The 13,667-nt window shown below is 46.3% G+C and overlaps 1 protein-coding gene across 1 annotated transcript in view; it reads right to left on the reverse strand.

The window, feature by feature from the left end:
- Positions 1-11,045: 11,045 nt before the first annotated feature.
- LOC115123141 (disks large-associated protein 2-like) overlaps positions 11,046-13,667 on the reverse strand; it is a 46,128-nt gene continuing 43,506 nt past the window's right edge. The window contains 1 exon segment of the mRNA XM_065018061.1: positions 11,046-12,032. Within this exon segment, the coding sequence (XP_064874133.1) occupies positions 11,709-12,032 (324 nt within the window). The 3' untranslated portion in view covers positions 11,046-11,708.

The raw sequence follows: 13,667 nt of genomic DNA on the forward strand, positions 1-13,667 counted from the left end.
AGGGTATTAATGGTAGGGGTAGGCAGGGTATTAATGGTAGGGGTAGGCAGGGTATTAACATGGTAGGGGTAGGCAGGGTATTAATGGTAGGGGTAGGCAGGGTATTAACATGGTAGGGGTAGGCAGGGTATTAATGGTAGGGGTAGGCAGGGTATAATTATGGTAGGGGTAGGGCAGAGTATTACTGGTAGGGGTAGGAAGGGTATTAACATGGTAGGGGTAGGCAGGGTATTAACATGGTAGGGGTAGGCAGGGTATTAATGGTAGGGGTAGGCAGGGTATTATTGGTAGGGGTAGGCAGGGTATTAATGTGGTAGGGGTAGGCAGGGTATTAACGTGGTAGGCAGGGTATTAACATGGTAGGCAGGGTATTAACGTGGTAGAGGTAGGCAGGGTATTAATGTTGTAGGGGTAGGCAGGGTATTAATGTTGTAGGGGTAGGCAGGGTATTAATGTGGTAGGGGTAGGCAGGGTATTAATGTGGTAGGGGTAGGCAGGGTATTAACGTGGTAGGGTAGGCAGGGTATTAACGTGGTAGGGTTAGGCAGGGTGTTAATTTGGTAGGGGTAGGCAGGTTATTAATGTGGTAGGGGTAGGCAGGGTATTAATGTGGTAGGGGTAGGCAGGGTATTAACGTGGTAGGGGTAGGCAGGGTATTAATGTGGTAGGGGTAGGCAGGGTATTAATGTGGTAGGGGTAGGCAGGGTATTAATGTGGTAGGGGTAGGCAGGGTATTAATATGGTAGGGGTAGGCAGGGTATTAATGTGGTAGGGGTAGGCAGGGTATTAATGTTGTAGGGGTAGGCAGGGTATTAACGGGGTAGGGGTTGGCAGGGTATTAACGTGGTAGGGGTAGTTAGGTATTAATATGGTAGGGGTAGGCAGGGTATTAATGTGGTAGGGGTAGGCAGGGTATTAATGTGGTAGGGGCAGGCAGGGTATTAATGTGGTAGGGGTAGGCAGGGTATTAATGTGGTAGGGGTAGGCAGGGTATTAATGTGGTAGGGGTAGGCAGGGTATTAACATGGTAGGGGTAGGCAGGGTATTAATGTGGTAGGGGTAGGCAGGGTATTAATGTTGTAGGGGTAGGCAGGGTATTAACGTGGTAGGGGTAGGCAGGGTATTAATGTGGTAGGCAGGGTATTAATGTGGTAGGCAGGGTATTAATGGTAGGGGTAGGCAGGGTATTAATGTTGTAGGGGTAGGCAGGGTATTAATGTTGTAGGGGTAGGCAGGGTATTAATGTGGTAGGGGTAGGCAGGGTATTAATGTGATAGGGGTAGGCATGGTATTAATGTGGTAGGGGTAGGCAGGGTATTAATGTGGTAGGGGTAGGCAGGGTATTAATGGTAGGGGTAGGCAGGGTGTTAATGTGGTAGGGGTAGGCAGGGTATTCTCTGGATAAGAGCGTCTGCTAAATGACTTAAATGTAAATGTAAATGTAGGGGTAGGCAATGTATTAATATGGTAGGGGTAGAAAGGGTATTAATGGTAGGGGTAGGCAGGGTATTAATGGTAGGGGTAGGCAGGGTATTAATGGTAGGGGAAGGCAGGGTATTAACATGGTAGGGGTAGGCAGGGTATTAATGGTAGGGGTAGGCAGGGTATTAACATGGTAGGGGTAGGCAGGGTATAATTATGGTAGGGGTAGGGCAGAGTATTACTGGTAGGGGTAGGAAGGGTATTAACATGGTAGGGGTAGGCAGGGTATTAACATGGTAGGGGTAGGCAGGGTATTAATGGTAGGGGTAGGCAGGGTATTATTGGTAGGGGTAGGCAGGGTATTAATGTGGTAGGGGTAGGCAGGGTATTAACGTGGTAGGCAGGGTATTAACATGGTAGGCAGGGTATTAACGTGGTAGAGGTAGGCAGGGTATTAATGTTGTAGGGGTAGGCAGGGTATTAATGTTGTAGGGGTAGGCAGGGTATTAATGTGGTAGGGGTAGGCAGGGTATTAATGTGGTAGGGGTAGGCAGGGTATTAACGTGGTAGGGGTAGGCAGGGTATTAACGTGGTAGGGTTAGGCAGGGTGTTAATTTGGTAGGGGTAGGCAGGTTATTAATGTGGTAGGGGTAGGCAGGGTATTAATGTGGTAGGGGTAGGCAGGGTATTAACGTGGTAGGGGTAGGCAGGGTATTAATGTGGTAGGGGTAGGCAGGGTATTAATGTGGTAGGGGTAGGCAGGGTATTAATGTGGTAGGGGTAGGCAGGGTATTAATATGGTAGGGGTAGGCAGGGTATTAATGTGGTAGGGGTAGGCAGGGTATTAATGTTGTAGGGGTAGGCAGGGTATTAACAGGGTAGGGGTTGGCAAGGGGTGTTAGGGTATTAATATGGTAGGGGTAGGCAGGGTATTAATGTGGTAGGGGTAGGCAGGGTATTAATGTGGTAGGGGCAGGCAGGGTATTAATGTGGTAGGGGTAGGCAGGGTATTAATGTGGTAGGGGTAGGCAGGGTATTAATGTGGTAGGGGTAGGCAGGGTATTAACATGGTAGGGGTAGGCAGGGTATTAATGTGGTAGGGGTAGGCAGGGTATTAATGTTGTAGGGGTAGGCAGGGTATTAACGTGGTAGGGGTAGGCAGGGTATTAATGGTAGGCAGGGTATTAATGTGGGGCAGGGTATTAATGGTAGGGGTAGGCAGGGTATTAATGTGGTAGGGGTAGGCAGGGTATTAATGTGGTAGGCAGGGTATTAATGTGGTAGGGGTAGGCAGGGTATTAATGTGGTAGAGGTAGGCAGGGTGTTAATGTGGTAGGGGTAGGCAGGGTATTAATGTGGTAGGGTAGGCAGGGTATTAATGTGGTAGGGGTAGGCAGGGTGTTAATGTGGTAGGGGTATGCAGGGTATTAATATGGTAGGGGTAGGCAGGGTATTAATGTGGTAGGGGTAGGCAGGGTATTAACGTGGTAGGGGTAGGCAGGGTATTAACATGGTAGGGGTAGGCAGGGTATTATTGGTAGGGGTAGGCAGGGTATTAATGTGGTAGGGGTAGGCAGGGTATTAACGTGGTAGGCAGGGTATTAACATGGTAGGCAGGGTATTAACGTGGTAGAGGTAGGCAGGGTATTAATGTTGTAGGGGTAGGCAGGGTATTAACGTGGTAGGGGTAGGCAGGGTATTAATGTGGTAGGGGTAGGCAGGGTATTAATGTGGTAGGGGTAGGCAGGGTATTAATATGGTAGGGGTAGGCAGGGTATTAATGTGGTAGGGGTAGGCAGGGTATTAATGTTGTAGGGGTAGGCAGGGTATTAACGGGGTAGGGGTTGGCAGGGTATTAACGTGGTAGGGGTAGTTAGGGTATTAATATGGTAGGGGTAGGCAGGGTATTAATGTGGTAGGGGTAGGCAGGGTATTAATGTGGTAGGGGCAGGCAGGGTATTAATGTGGTAGGGGTAGGCAGGGTATTAATGTGGTAGGGGTAGGCAGGGTATTAATGTGGTAGGGGTAGGCAGGGTATTAACATGGTAGGGGTAGGCAGGGTATTAATGTGGTAGGGGTAGGCAGGGTATTAATGTTGTAGGGGTAGGCAGGGTATTAACGTGGTAGGGGTAGGCAGGGTATTAATGTGGTAGGCAGGGTATTAATGTGGTAGGCAGGGTATTAATGGTAGGGGTAGGCAGGGTATTAATGTGGTAGGGGTAGGCAGGGTATTAATGTGGTAGGCAGGGTATTAATGTGGTAGGGGTAGGCAGGGTATTAATGTGGTAGAGGTAGGCAGGGTGTTAATGTGGTAGGGGGAGGCAGGGTATTAATGTGGTAGGGGTAGGCAGGGTATTAATGTGGTAGGGGTAGGCAGGGTGTTAATGTGGTAGGGGTATGCAGGGTATTAATATGGTAGGGGTAGGCAGGGTATTAATGTGGTAGGGGTAGGCAGGGTATTAACGTGGTAGGGGTAGGCAGGGTATTAATGTGGTAGGGGTAGGCAGGGTATTAATGTTGTAGGGGTAGGCAGGGTATTAATGTGGTAGGGGTAGGCAGGGTATTAATGGTAGGGGTAGGCAGGGTATTAATGTTGTAGGGGTAGGCAGGGTATTAATGTTGTAGGGGTAGGCAGGGTATTAATGTGGTAGGGGTAGGCAGGGTATTAATGTGATAGGGGTAGGCATGGTATTAATGTGGTAGGGGTAGGCAGGGTATTAATGTGGTAGGGGTAGGCAGGGTATTAATGGTAGGGGTAGGCAGGGTGTTAATGTGGTAGGGGTAGGCAGGGTATTCTCTGGATAAGAGCGTCTGCTAAATGACTTAAATGTAAATGTAAATGTAGGGGTAGGCAATGTATTAATATGGTAGGGGTAGGCAGGGTATTAATGGTAGGGGTAGGCAGGGTATTAATGGTAGGGGTAGGCAGGGTATTAATGGTAGGAGTAGGCAGGGTATTAACATGGTAGGGGTAGGCAGGGTATTAATGGTAGGGGTAGGCAGGGTATTAACATGGTAGGGGTAGGCAGGGTATTAATGGTAGGGGTAGGCAGGGTATAATTATGGTAGGGGTAGGGCAGAGTATTACTGGTAGGGGTAGGAAGGGTATTAACATGGTAGGGGTAGGCAGGGTATTAACATGGTAGGGGTAGGCAGGGTATTAATGGTAGGGGTAGGCAGGGTATTATTGGTAGGGGTAGGCAGGGTATTAACATGGTAGGGGTAGGCAGGGTATTAATGGTAGGGGTAGGCAGGGTATTAATGGTAGGGGTAGGCAGGGTATTAATGGTAGGGGTAGGCAGGGTATTAACATGGTAGGGGTAGGCAGGGTATTAATGGTAGGGGTAGGCAGGGTATTAATGGTAGGGGTAGGCAGGGTATTAACATGGTAGGGGTAGGCAGGGTATTAATGGTAGGGGTAGGCAGGGTATTAATGGTAGGGGTAGGCAGGGTATTTGTAATTGCTCAGTAATCTCTGACCCATGTCATGATTGTTTCGAGGGAGTTTGTCATTGAGCTGGAGGTGGACGTCACAGTGTGGTCACTCACCCACACACCCGCACACACAGCTAACAAGCTCTTCAGTGCTAACCAGGACACAACGCCTTCCTCCCATGACTGCTGTGCCATCTCTCTGTCTGTGATTGTCAGGGTTGTGCCTGTACTCTGAGACCAGATGACCAGGTAGACCCAGTAGAGGGTTCAATCACTGCGACCTCCCTTCTTATTGTGGAGTATGTTCTTGGCATCACCATTGTAAGGACGTGTGACTAAGGTCGGGGTTCAAAATACTGCTAGAAATTGAGGTACTGGTAGTTTGAATGATGTTTGAACATTTGTAGGGGGTGAAACTGGTCACTCGTTTGTCCTTGTGCCGTATCCAGAGTTGGCAATTGACCCAGTGTGAACCTGGAGGTAAGACCCAGGCCCATTGTTCAAGAGTGAGTCGGAGTCTGGTTGAACCCAGGCCCATTGTTCAAGAGTGAGTCGGAGTCTGGTTGAACCCAGGCCCATTGTTCAAGAGTGAGTCGGAGTCTGGTTGAACCCAGGCCCATTGTTCAAGAGTGAGTCGGAGTCTGGTTGAACCCAGGCCCATTGTTCAAGAGTGAGTCTCAGTCTGGTTGAACCCAGGAAGGTCCAGCAAATTAAATATACAGTAGAGGAGTTGACAGTCTATCATAGAGAGTAGAGGAGTTGACAGTCTATACCACAGAGTAGAGGAGTTGACAGTCTATCATAGAGAGTAGAGGAGTTGACAGTCTATCATAGAGTAGAGGAGTTGACAGTCTATCATAGAGAGTAGAGGAGTTGACAGTCTATCATAGAGAGTAGAGGAGTTGACAGTCTATCACAGAGAGTAGAGGAGTTGACAGTCTATCCCAGAGAGTAGAGGAGTTGACAGTCTATCACAGAGAGTAGAGGAGTTGACAGTCTATCACAGAGTATAGGAGTTGACAGTCTATCCCAGAGCAGAGGAGTTGACAGTCTATCACAGAGAGTAGAGGAGTTGACAGTCTATCACAGAGAGTAGAGGAGTTGACAGTCTATCACACAGTTGACAGTCTATCCCAGAGTAGAGGAGTTGACAGTCTATCACAGAGAGGAGTTGACAGTCTATCACAGAGTAGAGGAGTTGACAGTCTATCACAGAGAGGAGTTGACAGTCTATCACAGAGTAGAGGAGTTGACAGTCTATCACAGAGTAGAGGAGTTGACAGTCTATCACACAGTTGACAGTCTATCACAGAGAGTAGAGGAGTTGACAGTCTATCACAGAGAGTAGAGGAGTTGACAGTCTATCACAGAGAGTAGAGGAGTTGACAGTCTATCACACAGAGGAGTTGACAGTCTATCCCACAGAGTAGAGGAGTTGACAGTCTATCACAGAGAGTAGAGTAGTTGACAGTCTATCCCACAGAGTAGAGGAGTTGACAGTCTATCACAGAGAGTAGAGGAGTTGACAGTCTATCCCAGAGAGTAGAGGAGTTGACAGTCTATCACAGAGTAGAGGAGTTGACAGTCTATCACAGAGAGGAGAGGAGTTGACAGTCTATCATAGAGAGTAGAGGAGTTGACAGTCTATCATAGAGAGTAGAGGAGTTGACATTCTATCATAGAGAGTAGAGGAGTTGACAGTCTATCACAGAGAGTAGAGAAGTTGACAGTCTATCACAGAGAGGAGAGGAGTTGACAGTCTATCACAGAGAGTAGAGGAGTTGACAGTCTATCATAGAGAGTAGAGGAGTTGACAGTCTATCATAGAGAGTAGAGGAGTTGACAGTCTATCACAGAGTAGAGGAGTTGACAGTCTATCACAGAGAGTAGAGGAGTTGACAGTCTATCACAGAGAGGAGTTGACAGTCTATCCCAGAGAGTAGAGGAGTTGACAGTCTATCACACAGACGAGTTGACAGTCTATCCCAGAGAGTAGAGGAGTTGACAGTCTATCACAGAGAGTAGAGGAGTTGACAGTTTATCACAGAGAGTAGAGGAGTTGACAGTCTATCATAGAGAGTAGAGGAGTTGACAGTCTATCACAGAGAGTAGAGGAGTTGACAGTCTATCACACAGTTGACAGTCTATCACACAGTTGACAGTCTATGGCAGTTGCATCCATCTGCAGAAAGTGTGTTTTTAACAGACCTGTTTAAAAGGCACGAAGGCCAGGTTATACTCTGATTCATTTTGACGTTGTTACTCCCTCTGAAAGAATAACCAGCGGGATGAAAGCGGGGTGTTAAAATATGACGAGGCTGTTCCGAGGCTGTTCCGAGGCATTTCCGAGGCTGAGTGAAACATCCCTCCGTGTGTCGTGCTCGTGCTTCAAGTAGATAATCCTTAGGAAAAACTGTCTCCAGGAGAATCGTTGACAGTGGAAAGAGGTGCAGTGATTTCTGTCTTTGTGCTTTTGTTTTGTCTTGAGAGGTTTCAACGCTTAACGCAATACCCCTCTTGGGGGATGCAGGGGAACGTTTAGAAGTCAAATCCACGTTTGGGGTTACAAGCATTGCAGCCTTTTAATTAAGGACATTTCATCTCTACTACATTTCTTATGGAGCATGTGTTGGCATTTACTGTGAATGAAATCTCCGCGAACGCGGATTTGAATCCCAGCCTAAACCATCTGTGGTAGGTTATTCAGTGGAGAAATAAAAGTTTTCAATTTAATGATATTTGAAGAGTCTCCAAAATGGGAAAAAGGCCCTGAGATATATATCATTCTGGCTTGTGGTTAAACTAACGGGGGAAAGATCTGGGCGTCCTAAACAGGACTACAGCGTTATCTAAAGGAAAGATAGACCTCTGCCTAACTCATACTAAATCACATACTGTTCCATAATATTTCTCTCCAGAATATTTACATATTTGTGTATAAACCTTTAGTATGTTACAAGAAAAACCCCCCACATCTAGCTGGTTAGGCACATGGAGTTGGGAAGAGAGAGAGACAGAGAGAGAGAGAGGAGAGAGAGAGAGAGAGAGAGAGAGAGAGAGTGTGTGAGAGAGAGAGAGAGAGAGAGAGAGACAGAGAGAGAGAGAGAGACGGAGTGTGAGAGAGAGAGACGAAGTGTGAGAGAGAGAGACAGAGAGACAGAGAGAGAGAGACAGAGAGAGAGAGAGAGAGAGAGACAGAGAGAGAGAGACAGAGAGAGAGACAGTGAGACAGAGAGAGAGAGACAGAGAAAGAGAGAGAGAGACAGAGAGACAGAGAGAGAGAGAGAGGTTGGACTATTGATATAAAGAGCATATTTGCCAAATAGCAGATACCAGTTATACCCTGTGATTTGGACCATACCACTCCTACACATTAATTAATCAGATATACCCTGTGATTGGACCATACCACTCCTACACGTTAATTAATGAGTTATACCCTGTGATTTGGACCATACCACTCCTACACGTTAATTAATGAGTTATACCCTGTGATTTGGACCATACCACTCCTACACATTAATTAATCAGTTATACCCTGTGATTTGGACCATACCACTCCTACACGTTAATTAATGAGTTATACCCTGTGATTTGGACCATACCACTCCTACACGTTAATTAATCAGTTATACCCTGTGATTTGGACCATACCACTCCTACACATTAATTAATCAGTTATACCCTGTGATTGGACCATACCACTCCTACACATTAATTCACCACATTTGAAAAACGACTTCTGGATATGCCAAATATCTGTAATATTACACAATGCTGTAGTTTATAGTACTATAGTTATAGTTGCACATCTTTTCTATGTGTATTTCCTTTACATCTCTACTAATCTAGAAATGTAGGTAAATAACATACTAAAATATACATCTCACATTAAATATTACATTTTCAGCTCATTACATTTTCTGATTATATAAAAGGAATAGCCAGGTCATGATAACAGAATCACCAATCACAATTGGGCTTCAAGTATATAGCTCAAAAATACAAGTCTACACACACTGCAAAACGCAGCCCTTGTTCATCGTAAAATGTCACCCATAATTGCGGGTGCAAACACACGGCTTGGAGGGAAATCATTTCTTTTTTTTTCTTTTCTGTTTTTGTCTCTTAAATTCAAATGTTTTTTTTTCTTCAAATCCACAGTATTTCAGAGCCCCTTGAAAATGTTCTAGGGCAAAAAAAACTCATCAATAATTCCTTTGTTATTGGAGACAGATAAGACCATGTGACCCACCCAGCCTACAGTATGGTACTGTGCCTTCTCTCTGTTTCCGTCCCTCGTTCCAATTCTCTTTTTTTTAGAGGGGAAAAGAGAAGGGACATTGAATTATGTTTTAAAAGATTCTGGAGAGGAAGGTTTTAGTGAATTAGACTGGATTTCACTGTATAGGCAACACATGACAAGGCTTCTGAGAGAAAGGGAGAGAGAGGGAGACAGGAAGAGAGAGAGAGAGAGAGAGAGAGAGGGAGACAGGAAGAGAGAGAGAGAGAGGGAGACAGGAAGAGAGAGAGAGAGAGAGAGAGACAGGAAGAAAGGAAGAAAGAGAGAAGAAAGAGAGAGAGAGAGAGAGAGAGAGAGAAAGGGAGAGAGAGGGAGACAGGAAGAGAGAGGGAGACAGGAAGAGAGAAAGGGAGAGAGAGGGAGACAGGAAGAAAGAGAGAGAGAGAGAGAGAGAGAGAGGAGACAGGAAGAAAGAGAGAGAGAGAGAGAGGAAGAGAGAAAGGGAGAGAGAGGGAGACAGGAAGTAAGAGAGAGAGAGAGAGAGAGGAAGAGAGAAAGGGAGAGAGAGGGAGACAGGAAGAGAGAGAGAGAGAGGGGGGAAAGAGGAAGAGAGAGAAACTGTATATACTGTATATATAATATGACATTTCTAATGTCTTTATTGTTTTGAAACTTCTGTATGTGTAATGTTTACTGTTAATTTTTATTGTTTATTTCACTTTTGTATATTATCTACTTCACTTGCTTTGGCAATGTTAACACATGTTTCCCATGCCAATAAAGCCCCTTGAATTGAATTGAATTGAGAGGCAGGAAGAGAGAGGGGGGGGTGAAAGGAGAGCAAAGAGTTAATCCCTCTCTCCTCTGGAAGGGTGTGTCTTGTGCTGAAGTTACAGGGAGGAGGAAGCTGACAGGCAGAGAAATCGCCTGGGGCCTTGGCAGCTCTTCGATTCATTTTGCCATTTTGCTTGTCGATCCAATCTTGAAAAAAGCATTTTTTGTTGGAAATGTAATATATCTAAAAAGTACATAAGACTTTTTTTGCTACGTAAGTTTTTTTGAGGCCGTTATTCCCCAATCCCACACACCCTCCTCTTCTGACAGTGATTCTGTGATTCTCATTTGCCCACCAGGGGGCGCCATTGTCTCACAGTGAAAATGGATCCCCTGTTGTGAAATTTAAATATTCTGAAAAACTCTAAAACTCAAAAAAAAAATAAGAATCACCCACCAAACCTTTTACACTTCAGAAGGAATATCTAAAAAAAAGAAAACAGCTTCAAGTTTTTTTTTTGTTTGTTTGTGATGTTCTCTGGCTGTCAAGTCATCAGGTGATCTATTCTCTGAACACTAAGAACGAAGAGCAGGAGGCGGCCCTTCAGGCCGTCAGCCACGCCCACCAGGAAGAGCTGAGGCGGGTTACCACAGGGACGTGTACCGAGGGGGAGGAGTCGGCAGTGCTTAGGACACGCCTCTCAGAGCTGCAAGAAACTCTAGCTCAGGTACCCCGTCTGCCCGTCCAACACTAGATAGATAAACAGTACAGCTACCCAGACAGCTGGTAGATTGATGGATGCTCGGGCCAATAGGAAGGAGTCGTGAGAGAATAAAACCTTAGGTGAACGAGTGTTGACTGGGACATGTGTAGGAGGCATGTAGGTTAAATGACATCCGTAGTTGAATGTTGAGTGAGTGTGTATTAACACAGTCTTCAGAGGATGTAGCCAACTAGCCAAATGGCATCAAACGGTAGCTAGTTGATATTGAGATTACCTTAGAGCCTTAGGGTGATGTTGAGTGGCCATTTAGAGGGAGAATCTGCTCCATGCCCACAAGAGTGGTTGAGATTTGTGAAGCCCTTATTTCCTGTGAAGATGGAAGCTAGGCTAAGATAGGCTAAGAGACTAAGATAGGCTAAGATGAGCTAAGAGGCTAAGAGGCTAAGATGAGCTAAGATGAGCTAAAAGGCTAAGATGGGCTAAAATAGGCTAAGAGGCTAAGATGAGCTGAGGCTAAGATAGGCTAGGCTATTCCAGGCTTGGCTAGGCTACGCTATAGGTGGACAGGCATGCACAGACATGCTACTATTGCATGACTGTCACTGTATTTTACAGCTCTATCTCTCTCTCCCCCCGAGATGAGGGAAATAAATGTGTGTGTGGAGTCAACTGTGATCCCGTAGTCATCATTCTCTCTACAGATTGTTTGTGTTTGTTTATTGGGGATTCAAAGTTCCAGGGCACAAATGGCTCTCCCCTTCTGTCTTGCCTTGTCCTTGGAATGGCATGACGATGGGACCCAGCATCCCCCAACAGTGAAGGCTTGAGAAAGTCAGTATGGCCTATATCGTCATTGGGAGATGAGGGGGGGGGGATCAGTGCATGGAACTTGGGAGAGTTTTGGTTGATCTAGGATCCTCAGAAAATAGGTTGTATCTCCACGTTTAGTTGGTTCCAGTGTTCAGAACCGGGTCTGAGCCTCCGGGATGTAGATCTTAATGGTTGTGGTCGCTCTAGGGTGGGATAGCTAGCTATATCTCTATATTTAGGCTATCCCAGGCGTCGGGTCGGTTCTGTTCACTGGGATAAAGGGCTCTCCATCTCCATGTTCAGAGCCGGGTCTGAGCCTCTGGGATGTAAATCTCGATGCTGTCGGCGCTCTCCGTGGCTGAGTTCTGTCTGAAGGAAGAGGACCTCTTGGTCTGGAGCAGTCTCCTGCGTGCCTCAGTCCTCTGTCTGTCCCCCAGGTCTAAGGACTTCTCCCGGATAGGCACGGCCCGTCCCACACCCCCGCTACGGGCCATCACCAGCACCCCTCCGCCTCCTCCTACCCCTCGTTCCACTGAGAGGTCGTTGACGCTGTCGGCACGGAGACTGCCGCTCACCCCCCCAGCTGGCTTCTTTGGTAGTGGGGGAGGAAGCTTCTTGTCATCCTGAGGGGGATGAGGGGGATGAGGGGAAGGGGGGATGAGGGGAGGGGGATGAGGAGAAGAGGGGGATGAGGGGAAGAGGGGGATGAGGGGAGGGGGAAGAGGGGGATGAGGGGAGGGGGATGAGGGGAAGAGGGGGATGAGGGGAAGAGGGGATGAGGGGAGGGGGAAGAGGGGGATGAGGGGAGGGGGGATGAGGGGAATGAGGGGAAGGGGGATGAGGGGAAGAGGGGAATGAGGGGAAGAGGGGGATGAGAGGAAGGGGAGATGAGGGGAGGGGGTGAGAGGAAGAAGAGGGGGAAGAGGGGGGGATGAGAGGAAGGGGATGAGGGGGGTGAGAGGAAGAGGGGGATGAGGGGTGGACATTATGGAAGGATGGAGCAGGGTCATGGGATAATAAGGGAGAATGAGGGAGATGAGGGAGAATGAGGGAGATGAGGGAGAATGAGGGAGAATGAGGGAGATGAGGGAGATGAGGGAGAATGAGGGAGATGAGGGAGAATGAGGGAGATGAGGGAGAATGAGGGAGAATGACGGAGAATGAGGGTGATGAGGGAGAATGAGGGAGAATGAGGGTGATGAGGGAGAATGAGGGAGATGAGGGAGAATGAGGGAGAATGAGGGAGAATGAGGGAGAATGAGGGAGAATGAGGGAGAATGAGGGTGATGAGGGAGATTGAGGGAGATTGAGGGAGAATGAGGGAGAATGAGGGAGATGAGGGAGAAGAGGGAGAATGAGGGAGAATGAGGGAGATGAGGGAGATGAAGGAGAATGAGGGAGAATGAGGGAGATGAGGGAGAAGAGGGAGAATGAGGGAGAAGAGGGAGAATGAGGGAGATGAAGGAGAATGAGGGAGATGAGGGAGAATGAGGGAGATGAGGGAGAATGAGGGAGATGAAGGGAGAAGAGGGAGAATGAGGGAGATGAGGGAGATTGAGGGAGAATGAGGGAGAAGAGGGAGAATGAGGGAGATGAGGGAGAATGAGGGAGATGAGGGAGAAGAGGGAGAATGAGGGAGATGAGGAAGATTGAGGGAGATGAGGGAGATGAGGGAGATGAGGGAGAATGAGGGAAAGGGTTGAAAGAGTGAGAAAATGAGAAGATCCAATAGAAGATTGTAGGGGCAGAAAGACAAATAATGAGATTAAACAATTAACAATAAAAAGGGGAAAAAGACAGAATATTCAGAGCAAATAAAGACGTAAACAGAGGAAGAACAATAGTTCATAGTTGCTACTGGGAGTGTAGAACTTCCTGTCTCTCCTAAAACAATATATCAGATGTAAATAAACAACACAGTGCATTTGGTGAGTATCCACATTTTGTTACGTTTTTACTCATCTACACACAATACAATATAATGACTAAGCAAAAAATATTTGTAATTTTTTTTTAAACAAATTTGTTACAAAATAAATAAATACTGAGACGCCTCATTTACATAATTATATATCATTTACATAATAAACATAAATTTACATAATTATAAACAGAAATACCTTATTTACATAATTATAAAACAGAAATACCTTATTTACATAATTATAAAACAGAAATACCTCATTTACATAATTATAAAACAGAAATACCTTATTTACATAATTATATATCATTTACATAATTATAAAACAGAAATA

The sequence above is a fragment of the Oncorhynchus nerka genome, linkage group LG4, assembly GCF_034236695.1.
Source record: "Oncorhynchus nerka isolate Pitt River linkage group LG4, Oner_Uvic_2.0, whole genome shotgun sequence".
NCBI lineage: Eukaryota > Metazoa > Chordata > Actinopteri > Salmoniformes > Salmonidae > Oncorhynchus > Oncorhynchus nerka.